The 18,381-nt window shown below is 38.4% G+C and overlaps 1 protein-coding gene across 1 annotated transcript in view; it reads right to left on the bottom strand.

Annotated features, from left to right (window-relative positions):
• Positions 1 to 18,381, bottom strand: part of LOC124556308 (bromodomain adjacent to zinc finger domain protein 2B-like) — a 379,839-nt gene that overhangs the window by 98,640 nt on the left and 262,818 nt on the right. The window contains exons 24-25 of the mRNA XM_047130281.1: positions 13,987 to 14,191; positions 5,946 to 7,090 (exon numbers count right to left, since the gene is read on the bottom strand). Of these exons, the coding sequence (XP_046986237.1) occupies positions 5,946 to 7,090; positions 13,987 to 14,191 (1,350 nt within the window). The remainder of the gene's footprint in view (positions 1 to 5,945; positions 7,091 to 13,986; positions 14,192 to 18,381) is intronic.

Here is an 18,381-nt window from a genome sequence, read left to right as displayed (position 1 = left end):
TGCTGAAAAATAGTTCACTTTTGATTGTAACTGCGCATAGATTCCCACTGGTGAATTTTGATCTGTTTACATGGGATTTAGGTTCCTTACTGTGTTATCTGTTGGACAGCAGCAATTTGTGGCAATTTCAAAGTAGATTTTCTAAAAGGATTCTGATAGGAAAAATGATCTGGAAATCTTATTTGGATCCCACAATTTGATCTTGGTAATTTAAGTTTCCAACACAGATGAATAAAGACAGTAGTACCCTATATGATAATGCTTTCTTGGATGACGCAAAAAGCAAGAAAATAACTGTATACCCAGTAACAAATGCTCTCTCTAATTATGATGCACAGCTGTTTATGATAAATAAGATACTGCCTTACAGTAGTGATACTCCACAGTGGAAATCCATTAGAGTAATTAATGACTCCAGAAGCAATGCTTTTAAGAATAGTTGAGAAGAGGTGACCTGGGATGAAATTTATAATGAACCAAATGCTGAATAAAAATTTAATCTATTTCATGATAAATTCACATCATTATTTTAAAATAGCTTTCTGCATAAGCTATTCAGAAAGGACATTAAACACCCACGTAAAAAGCCATGGATCACTAGAGGGATTAAAGTATACTGTGAAAGGAAAAGGGAAATGTATCTGTTGGCAAGAACAAGTAGAACTCGTGCTTAAAAAACTACTGAAAATTACTAAGATAAGTTATAAAAATCAAGGAACCTGCACATTATATAAGAAAACAGTATTCTTACAACAGGTTTAAAGCCATGTGGAATGTAGTGAAACTGGAGATAGGACAACCAGCCATAGAAAAGCTACTGAATCAAATGAAGGGGCTATAAATGGTGAGTCACAGGAAGCAAATATATTTAATAATCACTTCTTCAATATAGTTGAAAATATAGTGACAGGTAGTTCAATAAGAAAATCACAGCACTATTTTGAAAAAGCAACTAACATAAAAGTCAGTTGTGTGGATGTATCACTGTGGATGTATCACCAACTCCTCCTTATAAAATTAAGAAAATTATATATTCCTTCAAAAATAAAAGCTCACTGGATTTGGTGGCATTCCCATATAATCAGCCCTGTCTTATCTGAAATTTGTAACGCATTGCTAACTCAAGGCATTTTTTCAGACTAAAATATGCTGTTCTCTCTATAAGAAAGGTGATAGGAGAGATTTCAATAACAACTGGCCTGTTACACTACTGACATCATTTTCCAAAATTTCTGGGAAGGTATTCCAGAACAGTATCTCCTCTGAGGAACAAAAGTTGCCTCAGTAAATCACAGTTTGGCTCTCAGAAGAGTTGCTCTACTGACAAGGGAACCTCCCCATCGCACCCCCCTCAGATTCAGTTATAAGCTGGCACAGTGGATAGGCCTTGATAAACTGAACACAGATCAATTGAGAAAACAGGAAGAAGTTGTGTGGAACTATGAAAAAATAAGTAAAATATACAAACTGGGTAGTCCAATGTGCAAAATAGGCAACACCAAGGCTAATGTTAGCTCAGGAGCGCCGTGGTCTCGTGGTAGCGTGAGCAGCTGCAGAAGGAGAGGTCCTTGGTTCAAGTCTTCCCATCGAGTGAAAATTTTACTTTCTTTATTTTTGCATAGTTATTATCTGTCCGTTCGTTCATTGACGTCTCTGTTCACTGTAATAAGTTTAGTGTCTGTGTTTTGCGACGCATCGCAAAACCGTGCGATTAGTAGATGAAAGGACGTGCCTCTCCAATGGGAACCGAAAACATTTGATCGCAAGGTCATAGGTCAACCGATTCCTCCACAGGAAAACTCATCTGATATATTCTATACGACACTGGTGACGGCATGTGCGTCACATGACAGGAATATGTTGTCGACCCACCTAACTTGTACACTTGGCGAATGGGTAAAAAGATTCTTCTACCTTGCCCGATTTAGGTTTTCTTGTGAATGTGATAATCACTCCCAAAAAAGTGATGAAAACATAAGAGTTTGTCACATAAACTGAAAATAAAAAATTAAACTTTTCACTCGATGGAAGATTTGAACCACGGACCTTTCGTTCCGCAGCTGCTCACGTTACCACGAGACCAGGCGCTCCTGCGTTTCCGGTATCCTTGATGTTGCATATCTTGCCATGAACTACTCAGTTTGTATTTTTGGTTATTTTTTCACAGTTCCACACAACTTCTTCCTGTTTTCTCAATTGATCTGTGTTCAGTTTTTCAAGGCCTATCCACTGTGCCAACTTATAACTAAATCTGAGGGGGGTGCGATGGGGAGGTTCCCTTGTGAGAATGCCATTTAGATGTTCAGTCACCATATTTGACAAGCATGAAACAACAAAATAGCAATGATTGGTATTTTCTGTGACCTTTCTAAAGCATTTGACTGTGTGACTCTCAACATTATCATACATAAATTGAGGTGTTATGAGATTAACTGAATAGTCAAGCAATGGATGTCTTTTCTAACCAAAAGAATGCAAAAAGCTGTACATAGTAATTCAACCAATGTAATCCAGGGACATTATTCTAACACGGAGAAATCATGTACGGGGTTCCCTAAGGCTTGATCTTAGGCCCACTACAGTTCATAGACATAAATGGTCTCCTGTCTAATATACAACAAGCAGAATTAATTCTTTTGCAGATGAGACTAGTATTGTAATCAATCCAAGCATACATATACCAACAGAAGAAATGACAAACAATGTTCTTAAAAGTACCATTGAATGGTTTTTTTGTGAATGGTCTCACTCTCAATTTTAAGAAGACACAAAATATGTAGTATTGCACAGCTAGAGGTAATACACCAATGATAGCTTCAAACACCGGGAGGAAATAATAAAACTTCAAAATTCTAATGTATACTTATTGATAAGAATTTCAACTCAAAAAAGCACATTTGGAGCTCCTGAACAACTTAGTTCAGCCACAGTTGTATTTACAATCATTGTAAATCTTGGGAGGAGAGAAATCAGCAAGATGACAGTTTTGAACATTTTTCATCCAATAATTTACTATGAAATAATATTCTGGGGTAACTAATCTTTAAGAAAGAAAGTCTTCATTGCTCAAAAAAACGTGCTACAAAAATAATATGTGGTGCCCACCCACTGTCAACTTGTAGACATCTGTCTAAGGAGTTAGGAATCTTGACTACCATAGATGTTAAGTCCCATAGTGCTGAGAGCCATTTGAATCTTGACTCTGCTTCACAGTATTTTTAATCCCTCATGCAGTTTGTGAAAATAATCCACTGCATTTAAAAAGGAACAATGATATACATAATTACAAAACCAGATGAAAACAATGACATGCACTATGACACATTAAGATTGTCTTTAGCACAAAAATGGGTGCACAAACTGCAACAAAAAGTTTTGGTCACTTACATGGTGATATAAAATGTTTGTCAGATGGCAAAGTAAAACTTGGGGAAAAAAAACTGAAAATGTTTTTCGTTGGCAACTTGGTCTATTCTGTAGAAGAATATCTATTACTGTGATGTGTAAAAGATGGTGGCCAGAACTTACTAACACACATCTGTATGTCTGCTTCTTTAAAACAAAATTAAATTAAATAAAAAATACAAAACACTTTTAACTATAGGCATACTTACAAAATAATAAGTGATGTGAATATAAAATGACTCACTCCACACCTTTATGACACACACACACACACACACACACACACACACACACTGTCCCAGAAAAACACCGACAATCCTTACGAACCAGTTCCTTATTGATAAGTAAAAAATTTCTAGTAAACACAGGCTGTCAAATGAGAGCACTCATTCGTCTTCAGTACTATGAGCAGACATCTGCTACTGCAAGGTCTTAGCTTTCCATACTTTTGTATAAAATATTAATAAAATATTAATGTGACTTCAGACTTGTAGCAGGTGATGTAGTTATCTGAAATTAAGTACTATCTAGGGGGGGAACTGCACAAAGATGCAGTCAGACGTCGATAAGTGGTGCAAATATAGGTAGCTTGCTTTAATTGTGCCAAGCATAAAACTGCGCAGTACACAAAATGCAGAGAAGTAATGCCAATAACTACAACAACTACGTCACTCACAACTGGGATCAGTCACCCCATAAAAATTTGTATGGATATGAAATGCAATGATGACATAGTGCAGTTGCATGTGTAGCCACCTGCACGTTATTGCACATCCACAACCACTACCGTGGCACGTGTCAATACGCGTACACTCATTTGCATAGTGTGCCATTTGGCTACTGCGGAAATCCAGCCAGAGGCCACCGACCATGGTCTTGTGCCTTTATCACTTCCAGAGATAGTCACAACTGGGATCAGTCACCCCATAAAAATTTGTATGGGTATGAAATGCAATGATGACATAGTGCAGTTGCATGTGTAGCCACCTGCACGTTATTGCACATCCACAACCACTACCGTGGCACGTGTCAATACGCGTACACTCATTTGCATAGTGTGCCATTTGGCTACTGCGGAAATCCAGCCAGAGGCCACCGACCATGGTCTTGTGCCTTTATCACTTCCAGAGATAGCAAGTGGCCCCCATTGGGCAAATGCTTCTTATATAGCCATGCACTTGTTCTGAGTGGCAGTTGTGTCTCTTCTCTAAACTGTATTGTACTTATACTGTCATGCTCTGACTTAATAAATAGGTGGTTTCTTATGACCATATCTTTTATTGTGTTCAGATTTAGAACACAAGTGGTGATGAGTGGAATCCTCATGTGCTCAACTTCAGAGAATGTTTTTTTCATGTAACTAATCCAAGGATTGGAACTTCAATCACTTCTCCAGCAGCAGCAACTTACTACAGCGACATTGGAAAAACTTGTGACGATGTTGACAGTTCAAACTCCACCATCTCAGGTGCACCCACTGCCAGTTCCACGATATGATGGTTCCACTGACGATTGGTAAGCTTATGAAAAATGAGACTTCATTGCATTTAGGGTGACGGACAGAGGGACTTGTAAGGCATTGTCTTTATCATGGATTTCTCCTCGTGTGTACCAATTGTTATGTAAATTAGTCCCTTTGCAAGAATAGGTCTCACTCTTTTTTAATGAAATGTGTAGTTTTTTGTCATCTTACCATCGCAAGCACACCCACATCATCGCTACACATGTAGAATTTTCCAGTGCCGCAAAGCTCAGTCTTATTGGGCTTGGGGAGTGGTGGAGCTGTAGGGTTTGAGCCATAAGTGCTGCTTTCTTACTAAAACTTCCAAAGAATCCTTTATAGACTCCAGAGTCAGAGATTTAATCATCCACCTAGCACCCAATAAGGAAGTTCATTGGAGAACACTTCAATGTGAAGATTCAGTCTTGGAAGAAGTTTTAAATATTGCTTAGTCCTTTCAAGTCCCCTGCACAGTGGGCCACCAAATTGAGGCATGGGACAATGTTGCAGTCAATGATAGTGTGTCACAAAAGTACACAGCACAATTTCATCGAGTGAAGGGGAAGTCAATGCTGTTCAAACTAGAAAACCTAGCCACAACTCACAAACGTGAAAAGTACCCATCATCTATTTCTCATCCTTAGAGTTCTCTCACTACCCATACTTAACAACTTCTAGTCTGCTGTTATTTCCACAGCCACTATTTGTTTCATGGTACATAAGCATATGAGCTACTGCATATCAAAATTAGTCAAATTTCATTGATCTAGTTTCCTTTACCGTTCCTTACGCACATGAATGATTGCTTCACGAAATTTGCCATCTTCCATTGGGCCAATTGGCTATATTGGAGCACCGCTGCTTCTTTGTTATTGCAAAAAACATGGACAGCACAATCTGTGGTGGTATCCATGTTACAGAGAAGATTGTTTCAAATGCCCCAGAATGCCAAATGGCTTACTTATTATTGTTCCTGCTATAGTGACCTATCTACACATACAGATTTCATATTTACATCAAATTAATGTAATCTACTTACCGAGGCATGATCGTTCCACTTGTGACTGAATTTGAATCACATGCATCTCTTGGTAGAATACTGAACCACGTTCTCTCAGATGTTACATTCCCAGCACCTCCACTAAGTAGGAAACTACCATTGAGATCCTTTCCATTGTTGAACATGTTTGATGAATTTAGATTATACAAGTGGTTTATAGCATTGAATTTATCCCCATTTGGAACAATTACTTGGGGTATTTCACTGTTTGCCTTTTCCATGCATTCACCTAGATGCTCAAACTGAATATGTCCATGGTCCAGATAACTGCTTTGTGGTTTTTCATCATCATCTTCAGTCTGATGTTTCACTGTAAAGAGATATTGTTCCTTCTTGCCATGCCTAACAGTATCAGTATTATTCTCTTTCTTCATGTCTTTTAGCTCACTATTAAACATATCACTTTTAATTTCCATTTTCACAGCACTCAAACTATCTTCAGGAGTTTCTGTTTTGACTTGACATCCATCTGAAAGTTTTTCAGCAACAGGAACAGTATATCGATTTTTCAATGAGCTATCCGAATCGACACTCACACACAAAGACTCACTACCTTCATTCACTTTCACTGGAGACTCAATACACCCTTCTGAAGAAGACAACCTTTTAGTTTCACTGTCTTCAGATCTACAATTTTCTTCCAATTTCACATGACAATTGTCTGTCACATGTGTAACTGAGTTGTTATCCATCTGCTCAGTAAATGTCATTTTCATTTCATTGGGTTTTTCTTTATTTTCATCTACATTACTTATCTGTGTTTTTCTATGCTCAGTTTCAGTCTTGCCCACCTCTTCATCCTTTATTCTATCCATCGCATTTTCACTGGTCTGAGCATCCGTATAACCGTTCCCAGGCACTGATTCACAACTTTCTTGTTTACTGCGAGCTTCTTCAACATATTTATTGTAAAGATCAGGCTCAGCAGACTCCATAGCTTCCACAAAGATGCCACCAGCGCATGGCAATGACCAAAATCGTCGAAAATATCGATCCTGGCCAAAGCAAGTGGCTCTTAGTTGCTGAGCTGACGTACTCAGTGCCTGCAAGGAATGATCACTCTGACGAGACAGACGTTCCATCTTGCGATGCAGTTCTTCAGCAGTCAGATTCTTGTCTTCTTCCTGCAAAACATTAATTAATGATTACAGGGATGATAAAGCACAAGGCTTGTATCTTAGAGGCTTTCAAAATCTTTTATGTTAACTCAAATGACTTATTATACAAATGTCGCTTTCTATAGATAAGCACAAGAAATTATTTTTGAGTAGAACTTCCAATACATTAGTTTTTCAAAGAAGAATTATCACTATGTACTTTTTATTTAAAGTATCTTTTTTCAAAGGGAAAATACAGAATAAATTCAAATTTGAATGCGCAATAGGCACTTAACCCTTTAACTGCTCTGGATGTGTTAACGCGCGCCTTTGTACCTGTCCCTGTGTGCTCTGAACGTGTTTACGTGTGCCCACTCCTTCTACCTGGTACTCTAAACGTGTCTATGTGCACCACCTTTGTGGCACCTGTGTCCTCCTGACGTGTTGAGACATGCTGCTGCTTCTTCCCCTGTGGTTTATGGCAGCGAGCTGTATATTCTTGCTGAGTGCCTAGTAGCTGTTCAGCATTCCGCTTGCACAGTTGAAGTCTTGTGAGCATTTGCTGCTGTGTTCTTGTGCTGCAGTTTTCATCTGTGCTTCTACTGACTGTTGACACCGTTAACATTTTGAGAAGAAAATCGCACACCGTTGTGGTTGTACAGACGAAGAAATCGTCAAAATTCTCACTAGAAGCAACAGTGACAATGAAATGTTCGACAGCAGTGGTAGTGATTATTCTTCCATTGAATCTCGAAATAACAGTCCTGTGCAGTGTACTTCAGCTGGAACAGTGCATCTGTCAACAAGGGAGGGATATCATTCAGAACCGGATGGGTCTGAGAGTGATAGTTAAGCACCAGCGAAAAGAGCTCGCTTTAGCGACATGTTTGACTGGAAGAAAAGTGATTTTTGTCCATTTATGCAAAAGTTTGATGCTTCAGCTTCTGGACACAAGTGTGGCTTAGAGCCAGATTCAAATGTTTTGTCATATTTCCTGATCAGAATCAGAGCATTCTCATATGTCCAGATGGAAAGAAACAGGTTTCGAGGATATGTATCCCTTCATCGCTGTTTGTATGCTAATGGCTCGTGTGAAAAAGCTGAAAATCAGTGACTACTGGTCCACAGACATACTCTTGAACATTCCTGTTTTGGCGAAATTATGTCCAGGGAGCATTTTCAGTTAATTTTAAGAATGCTTCACTTCAGTGGTAACTCTTGTCAGCAATGAAGGAGACAGGTTATTTAAAATTAGGTATATTGTTGATAAAATTCATGCAACATTTCACAGTATATTTCATCCATACCAAAAGCTCTGCATTGATGAAAGCCTCTTGCTCAAAGGACGATTATCGTTCAGACACTACATTCCCTCCAAAAGAAGTAGGTTTGGAATAAAAACATTTGTGCTATGTGACTGCCAGTTGGGTTATATCCTGGATTTCATTGTTTACACATGCACAAATACTGAAATTGACTTCCACAATCTGGGGACAAGTGGTGACATAGTAGCAACATAGATGAAACCATTTTTAGGAAGGGGACATACGCTCTATGTCGATAATTGGTATTCAAGGCCAGACCTGTTCCTCTGGCTTCATAACCAAGGAACAAATGCATGTGGTACTGTTCGCAAAAACAGATGCAATGTGCCAAAATTACAGAACAAACTAAAACGAGGAGAAATACAGTTTATGTTCACTGACACAATCCTTGCCATGAAATGGTGTGACAAAAGTGTGGATGCTGACCACCTGTAATACTGCAGAAATGGTTGAGATGGAAAAGATAAACAGAGAGACAGGTGAAAGATTGAGGAAACCACAATGTGTTGCAGATTACAACAAGAGTATGGGTGCTGTTGACCGCTGTGACATGCTGCTGAGTTCAGTGCAATCAGTACAAAAGACTGTCAAGTGGTACAAAAAGTTCTTTTTCCACGTAGTGGATCTGTGCATTTTAAATGCCCATGCTCTCCACAGAGTAGTAATAGGATGAAAAATGCAACTAGCAGAACTTCATTTGTGTCTGGAAAGAGAGACTGTTGAAGCTTATGCAAAAGATTGGAGGAAAACTGGCAGAGGAAGGTGCTCTGGAGACGAGAATCCTCTAAGATTTACAGGGAGGCATTTTCCAAAGGTGATTCAGATGGAGAACTCAAAGAAATGTATGCTAATGTGACAATGCACAGTATGCTCCAAGCAGAAAGTGCACCGAGAAACATGATACAAATGTAGAGCATGCAATGTACCACTATGTGTAGTGCCATGTTTGGAGGCCTATCACACTAAAAAAAAAAAAAAAAACTATTAACTGTCTATAATCACTCATAAGAGAAGAAGTGACATCGATAATTTTCTAAAAGTAAATGACAACAAAAGGGAAATAAAAATACTAAAAAATACAAAAACTGTATACAAAGTGAAATAAAAACAAAAAAATATATTTTTAACTTCGCCAGTGCTGGTCCAAAGCCCGGATCAAAAAGAAGGATGGAAAATATATTCAGAAGGTGTAAAAGATACTCCAACACTTAGGATTTCTGTCTTTGAAGAAATTTTACAGAAGTGTTACTGCACTCTCAGAAACACGAACTGCATTTCTCAGATGCCATTAAATCTATTACATATGTTAAGCATAAAATTAAGACAAGTATAGTGCTACACTGCTGATTCAAACAAACATCACATCTGTTTGCATGGCCATCTTCTGCAGCAGCTCCAACAATTAATTATTGTTAGCTTTGCCGTCTTAATCTTACTGCAAATAATTAAGAAGAATTTCACAATAGACACGTTTCGCTTTTATTTACAAAGTATCTTCTGTGGTCATTGGTATTCCTGCTTCATGTTTACATTCTTTGCACATCACTGCTTTCCCTCTCTTCATTAGCGGAGGTTGACATCTAAAGACAACGTCTTAGTATACATATAGCTGACAGTTTTCTTGAAGTTTTCAGCTTTTTCTTCCACTGCATTGGTACTGTACCTCACCTCACTTATGGAACTTGAGTGCCATACATGAGGTGAACTACAGTGCCAATGCAGCGGAAGAATAAGCTGAAAATGGCAAAAAAGACTGCCAGCTATATGTGTACAAAGATGTCGTCTTTAGATGTCAACCTCCACTAATGAAGAGAGGTAAAGCAGTGGTGTGCAGAGGTTGTAAATATGAACCAGGAAAACCAATGAACACGGAAGATGCTTTGTAAATAAAAGCAACACACGTCTGGTGCGAAATTCTTTTTCGTTAATTGCAGTAAGCTTAAGATGGCAACGCTAACAATAATTAATTCTACATATAGTTTATTATAGTGATTCTTAGCAACGTAAGCAGTTTCAATGAACATCATGTGTGTCCATGTCAGTGATCACACTCAGAAGGCAAGAGAGCCGCGAATGCCCTAGCTTGAGAAATATTCAGCACAGGGCATGCTTTACCAAGCGGCGAGCTCAGCCGCAGGCAACGGTCCATGGGGAAAGCCATTAGTGCAGGTACCAGGATTAGGCGGCCTTAACAGTATGCTCGACCTGGCAAGATGGATGCATGGCTGCAGCAGCTATCACTGACCTTACAGAAGGAAATAATAGTGTGGCTAATGCCATTAGAAATTATGAGAAGTCAGCAACATTCTAATATCTGCAACATAATGAGGAATGGGAACTGGTAGAAACAGTTACAGAACATTCTTCAAAGAAAGATACCTGTAAAAGAGGTTGAGGGAAAAAGAAGAACTTCTTGTCATCTAAACTTAAGGACATGAGCTTCACACACAAGCAAGGAACTTTTGCTAACAAGTAAAAGTGATATACCTATGATGGTCACCAACATCATGAATAGATAGGCACTAGAAGAAGAAGAAGAAGAAGAAGAAGAAGAAGAAGCACTTACTGAGACACTGACATATCAAAGTTGTTATAACAAAATAATATTATGTACTGATTAGCTCATAGTTACAGGCAATGCCTCAGAATGAAAAAAGATTACTTTCAAAAATAATTACTGTTATGTAAAAGTTGCTGATGTAACATTGATCCTGGAAGCAACCTGACAAAGTTTATATGAAATTCAGCAATATTTCCAACACATAAAAAGGTGAAATCTTGGCTTCCCACTTATTGATATTTATATAATCAAGAAGATGCACATAAAAGCTACTGTAACTAGATAATAATTTAAGGGAACATTCTGCAAGAGATACCTTTTTTATTACTGGAATCAACAGATGAGGTTGCGGATGTATTACTTGAAGGAATGCTCAAAAAAAAAAAAAAGCTACTTCAACATGCCTTAAAAGACTTGTATGCAGTGCTTAAGATAGCATTGCCACAGAAGGAGGCACAATGAAACATAGTTTTAATGTTAAGATGATGAGTAATGTTTATCACAAAGGACCAAATATTGCTGATCAGTAGGTTCATACAGTTAGAATAATTTATGTAATTGGTATTCACTGAGTTTTGCAAATTTACTTATATATGGTAATTTTTTATCTTATACAAAATATGTATATTCATTATTTTCTGCAAGGGGCGAGACATTACACATATCATCAGGTATGAGTGAGAAAAACCTCCGACATTGTACAATTAAACCAAAACCATTGTTTTCATTTTCAGGCATAAATGTTTTGGTGCTGCTCACAAGTGCTATGATGCTGCCATGTCTATTCATAATTCATGGGTTGGGACAAGACATTCGTAGCACCATCATGAAAGGCAGCCACACAGCAAATGCAGCTGCCAACCAACAACTGCCCTACAGACACACCTCTCTTGGCCAGCAGAGGCAGCACCACTATGCAAGAGGATAAGAGGTCACCAAGCCCCTTCTGTTGTAAATTATGTCTGTGAGTACACTGTCTTTCTCTATCAGTGACTACAGTACAATGACTCAGCTATTGAGCAAGACTCTCTGAACTGCACTTTGAGCCTCATTGCATTTGTATTCAGTGACGGACTCAGTTACGTAAATGCTTTTCACATAACCATTGTTGAGACCCTATTTTCTGTTCTCTGCCTATGCTCTGAATATCTGCTGTCATTGGTTGGCAAGATAGCATGATGTGAGCTATGACTGGCTGACAAAGCACATTGCAATTTTGATTTCAATGCTTTGGGAACTAATCTGCTGTGTTTGGTAGAATTCATATTTATACTTTCATAATACAAAAATATGCAGCATACATGTTGCTGGACATAAGAAATCTTTCCAATTTTTTTTTATGATTTTCATTTCCTAAAGTGGCAGAAAGTTCTAAATCCTCTATCATTTGAAGGACTGACAAGTTTTACAGCTCTGAGGGGATGAATGCTGTCACTTATCATAGAGAAAGAGTATTTTTCTCAGGAAAAACTGTATTTTCACTCAGGAAAAAGAATATTGGGAATTTTTTTCCTTGTCCATGTGTACACCATGATGTAAAGCAGCAAATGGACAAGTTATGTGCATCCAACACACATGGGAGCAAGCTCTGGTGAGTTTCCTGCCCTCAACCATTCCCAGCCACGCAACACCACGTCGCCTGTGGAACTGCTACATGGACACTGACAAACAACACTGCTGCATCTGCTACACCCACTGCCGCAGTTGGTTCTTCCTCTGCAATGTACTTATTTAATACCAATGATCATATCTTTTTCAGTGTCTTTAGCAGAAACAGGCACTGGGAATGGGGTATCATCATACAAATCTTGGGCCACTCTCTTTTATCTAGCACAGGGTTCGTCTGGGCTGCAAAGGAGGCATCAGAATCAGCTCTGCACCTGTTGGCTGCATGATCCTGCTGCAGATATTTCAGTTTCACAGATGGAGCTCTACGAGATCTTGCAGTCCCAGCCACACTTGCTGCCAGCACCAGAGAGGGTGCCAACAGATGTCAATGTAGCACCACCAACGCCGTCGCACAATAAGCAGCCCCTGCCACAGAGATCTGGTCCTCTCTGCCCTACTGCTTCTCTGCATGCCTTCGAGAACCCACAAGTTGCCATTGTGTCATTGACAGGGCCAGGGCGAGAGTGTGCACCCCATGACTACTGTCTTGACTGCTGTTCCAGGCCATTCACGAGATGAACATCAGGGTGCAGGTTTGGATTTGCCATTAGCCACATTATGAACTCCTGCATTGTCAGAAACACCTGTTTCTGGATCCCCCCCCCCCCCCCTTCCAACCACATCTCCGTTGTTATCAGCAAAGCCAGTACACTACGATGATGAACACAGGAAGCAGCCACACAGCAAACGCGGCCACCAACCAATGACTGTCCTATGAACTCTCCTGTCAGCCAGCACAGGTAGCACTACTATGGCAGTGGATAAGACCCCATCACAACCTATCATCACCCCCATCTGTTGTGAATAAAGCCTGCTAGCACACCACCCCTCTCTATCAGTGACTGCTGTATAACTGACTCGGCTATGGACCAGGGCTCTGTGAACTGCACTTCAGATCTGACTCATTGAGTTAAGTAGACACTTTTCATATAGCTGATGTTGTGTCTCTCGTGTCTGTTTTCTGCCTTTAGAACCCAAGCATCACTACAGGATACAACAATTGTAAAAAAGCAAACTGTGGTACTAAAGTTTTTATTTTATATTCTCCATGAATGGGAAAATTTTTTAAGAGGCCTATGTCAGCACAGTCCTGTTTCAACAAAGCTAAGCTTCTTCCCCTCCCAAAACCCTCTGATTAGTTCCTGCGAACCCACACACATTGAATTCCATTTACTTATGATGTTACTATGTATTACCAGAGTAATTCCTGCTGCTGTTTTGTAAGACCTATTGCCAAGTCACAATATCAGATCAAACCACACTAGTCCTTGTGAAAAGTTTTATTAAATTAAACAGAATTAAAAATTAATTGTATAGCAAATTGGTGAACTGAGTTCACATTAGTGGCAAGTCTTTAAAAACATACAGACCTCTTCTGGTTGCGTCCCATCACTTTCATTGCCGCTCTCTCCATCATCTGCCTCATCTTCATTGTCATCATCTCCTTCATCCCCTTCTTTAACTTTGGATTCTCCAGCACCAGTATCATTCGATTCATCACAGCCACTCTGGTCTTGTTTTGGTGTTAGCTGCATGGCTGTCTGCCTCACTTTGCGACTGTGCAGCATGCGCAACCTGTATGGCATAATTTCTTTAGTACTGTAGTAGGTTTGTGATACAAAGTGGATAGCCTCATAAAGCAAACACAACAAAACTATAACATTACTTTGTTCATATGACAAGACAGTGCCTTGGTCACACTAAGATTTTTTATACATAAAATGCAAATTTTAATTGTATAAACTTTTTCCTATCCAAACACAGCTGCGCTTATTTAAATGGTACATATTCACACACTAGAGCAAAAATACTAGTCATACAGTAACAACAATGAAGGGACTTAGTCATACACCCAAGAGTGCTGACAAATTTTGGCATCCTACTTACAATCTGCATCTAGTACATGTCTAGATATCATTTACTTATTTTTTTACAAGTATTTAAAACAGATTTCTCTAAGAGTAATCCCAATGTGCAGCTATTAGGATTGCCGTTCAATACGGTCAAGTATGTACTATGACTACTATGAGCACAACTACAGCTACAACTGATCAAATGGCAAGTGAATGACATATTTCACATACTCATTTCCACAGCATTCATGTGATGATCTGAGCCAAAGCTTAAATTGATAATTTCAATGCAGTTTATATGGGTATATACAAAATCCATAACTCAATCAAATGCATGAGAGAGGCAGCCAGACTGCTGAGGAGATACCAGATTGAGATTTTCCAGATGTGCGGATGTGCTACATTGATCTTCTTTGGAGTAGGAAAGCAAATATGAGAAGAATTTTCTTTTCTTCTTTAATGAAGAAAGTGTGATGGACTTTCCATGTCTGTATATGGCATTTTTGTCCACAGCAAATATTTATAGACTGATGATAATTTTGAAAAAATCAGTGTTTCACAGATTAAATGAAGTTTACAATCATCATTAGTATCTATACAAAAGAAAAATTGCTTCAGAAATGTCTTTTTATTGTTTGCATGCATTACTTGACATAATTTGCCATCAAATAACATTTTTTTAAATAATCAGAATGGCAAACAAATTTTACATTTTTCAGACACACTTCTGGTTTTCCACACTATTTTTCCAAACACCTTAGGTTCCTTTTTTCTGAACAAACACTGTGGAATTACAGACTTAAAAATACCTGAGGGTGATCAGTAAGTGTTAACTAAACAAATTTAGTATAAGCAGTGATATAGTATAAAACCAATCATCATTTTCTTAATAAAACTATCTGCTAGAACATAAATTGTGCACACAGATAACAACAGAAATTCTGCACACAGATATCTGAAATACAAATTTGTTAACATTCACTGAAACTACTTTAACAATTAATAATTCAAAATTTCTGCTCTTTATTTCATTACATCACATTTCTGACACTATGTACAAATGATTTATAGTGGAAATAAAAGTCCCAACGCAATGAATCCTAAAGTACTTCAGTGCATTTCTGTTTATCCAACTTCCATAAATAGCTGTTAACATTTTGTACACATGAAATATATAGGATTATCAATCATATTACTGACAAAAACAATGCATCCACCACAATTTACAAAACTGATGCAGAAACACCTCAATAAGATGGTATCAAAGCTTACAAGTACCTTACCTATAAGAAAGAGTGATGTTGTACACTTGGATCATGTAAATACATTCTACATGTTTTGTGTTATAGCAAGAATTCGAGATATAAATATAACACGGCATTTATGTGAGTGTGGTAATGCATCCAACGTCTGCAAAAAGTCTGACGGAGATATTAGGTCATTAATTTCTGCTACAGTTGGCAGACAGAGAGCTGTTGTAACTTATGTCTTCATTAAACTCCTAAGCATAAAGCTTGCCTACTGCAATGAATCAAACCATAAACTATGGCATACATAATATGCATGCCATAGTTTATGGTATATATATATTATATAAGGATAGATCACTACACACCAAAGAGCTATTATTGGCTAATACTGAAAACAGTTGTGTGTTCGCATGTGTGTGTGTGTGTGTGTGAGAGAGAGAGAGAGAGAGAGAGAGAGAGAGGGAGGGAGGGAGAGAGAGAGAGAGAACTCTGAAGCAGCACTTTTCTGAAACTAATCAATTTTTTTTTATCAATAATCATTCTGAATTCTGCTATGCACGCATTTCCACAATACTCCTACAACACACCTATCAGCCACAACACAGAATGAATTGTAAATGAGCTAATGAATTAAAAAGAAGAGGCAATCCCATAGTCCAGCAGCTAATGAGCTACCATTCTTCCATCTCTAACAACCTTTTCTTCCCTGTTGAATCACTTTCCAGTACTGGTACCTATGACACAACCCTAGAGTATCTCATTGTCAGAAAAGTCTGGGACAGTCATAAGCAGACTGAAGCATTTTATAACAATGTGTTCTACTGCTAATCCCTGTCTCCAACTGAAGCAAATAAATAAATAAATAAAAGATAATAAACCCAGTAATAACAAGAAAGTAATGGTAGAGAACAAAAAAATTAAATAACTGTTATTCAAAAATAATACAAAAATGAATATTAACTTCATATCCATGCTGGACATGCCCTCATTACAACTTTGGGTTAGAATGGAGGTGGCTGCAGCAAGGATATACAGGTTAAAAACTAGAAACAACTGGATTCATTTAGAATATCCAGAATTTCACACCAATATAGTAAATGTGGTAAATGTGAGAGGAGGAATGGTCAGGGAAAGGCCAGCTGACCATACACTAAGTTCCAGCTACTTCAGTACATGTGTGAATGTAACAATTGGAAGAAGGGTGCAGTGTATGAATGAACTATGACACCTTACAGGAGATGCAGTCCAGTTTACTGATGGCTCGAAAACACATGAAGGTGCTGGGGCCAGAGTAAATGGGGTAAAGCCTAAACTAGAGGCAGCTGTCTCTCTAGGGATGTTGGTCACAGTATTCCAGGCAGAAATATCCACTAACAGAGTGTGCATGGAGGAGAATTTGTCCACGTGCTACAAGGATTGTAGAATCTACATTTACTCACACAATCAAGCAGCTCTAAAATCCCTATCAGCCCCAAAAATGAGATCAAAGATAGTTGCAGAACACCATGAAGCCCTTAGGAAACTAGGAGAAAGTGACAGGTTAAATCTGCTGTGAGTCCCCGGTCACTCAGAAATTAGTGCCAATGAACAAGGTCAGGAGAGGCATGATGACTTCATTTATTGGACTGGAACCTGTCTTAAACATCACTTAGGCAACGTTAGAATCACAACTAATTAGCTAGATCAGAAGGCACGATGTAGAGTGCTGGACTAGAGTCCACATTAAAAAAAAAATTTTTTTAAATAAAAAACATGGCAAAGTAGCGATGTCTAAGTCTTGTTTCAGGAAAGGGTCTGTAAGCCTGAACTTGAACAAGAAACATTATGGCTCAAATGGCTCTGAGCACTATGGGACTTAACTTCTGAGGTCATCAGTCCCCTAGAACTTAGAACTACTTAAACCTAACTAACCTAAGGACATCACACACATCCATGCCCGATGCAGGATTCGAACCTGCGACCGTGGGTACAGAGGAATAAGTCCCCGAGTGTAGACTAACCTGCTTTACCAGAATGACAAGGAGATAAACTGTACAATAAACTCAACTTTAGTGTGGGCAATGGTGGCCTAAGACCTCTGTCATTTTTGTCTCCCTGCATCAATCTAAACAAATTAAATCAATCTCATATACATCAGAATACATGTGTCTTACTTCCCAGCCATCAAATTAGAAAGAGGGCAAAAAGACATACGAATTTAAAAATTTAGTTTAAGCTCTAGCTTTCATGTATTTATAAAGTCATGAAGACAGACAGACAGGTACAGGAAAAAGAAAAAATAAGAATTGTGCATGCTGAAGGAAAGGAAATTTAGTCTGTATGTCAGTATGAGAAACAAAAGATGCAGGGAACATTGCTCAAAGATGATAAGCCTTGAGACTGACACTACAGTGTAAGTGGCATGGGTGTTGGGGAGTGAGCAAATCAAAAAATGTATTGTGCTTACGTAATGAATTTTTGCAACCTTCTTGCCTCATCATGCTCTGGCCCCAGTAATTGAAGAAATGTGCACCTTAAAACTACGGTACGAAGAATTCCACAAACAAGATTTATGTCCTTGATTGGCTCAATATAACTACTTACTTGCTTCACATATGAATACTACACACCCTTTCACAACACACAAAAAATGTGAGATTTTATTCAGGTGTATTCTAATAAT

This window comes from Schistocerca americana, chromosome X (assembly GCF_021461395.2).
Source record: "Schistocerca americana isolate TAMUIC-IGC-003095 chromosome X, iqSchAmer2.1, whole genome shotgun sequence".
NCBI classification, from domain to species: Eukaryota; Metazoa; Arthropoda; class Insecta; order Orthoptera; family Acrididae; genus Schistocerca; species Schistocerca americana.
Note: the sequence above shows the minus strand (reverse complement) of the source record. Positions and strands in the feature narration are given on the sequence as shown.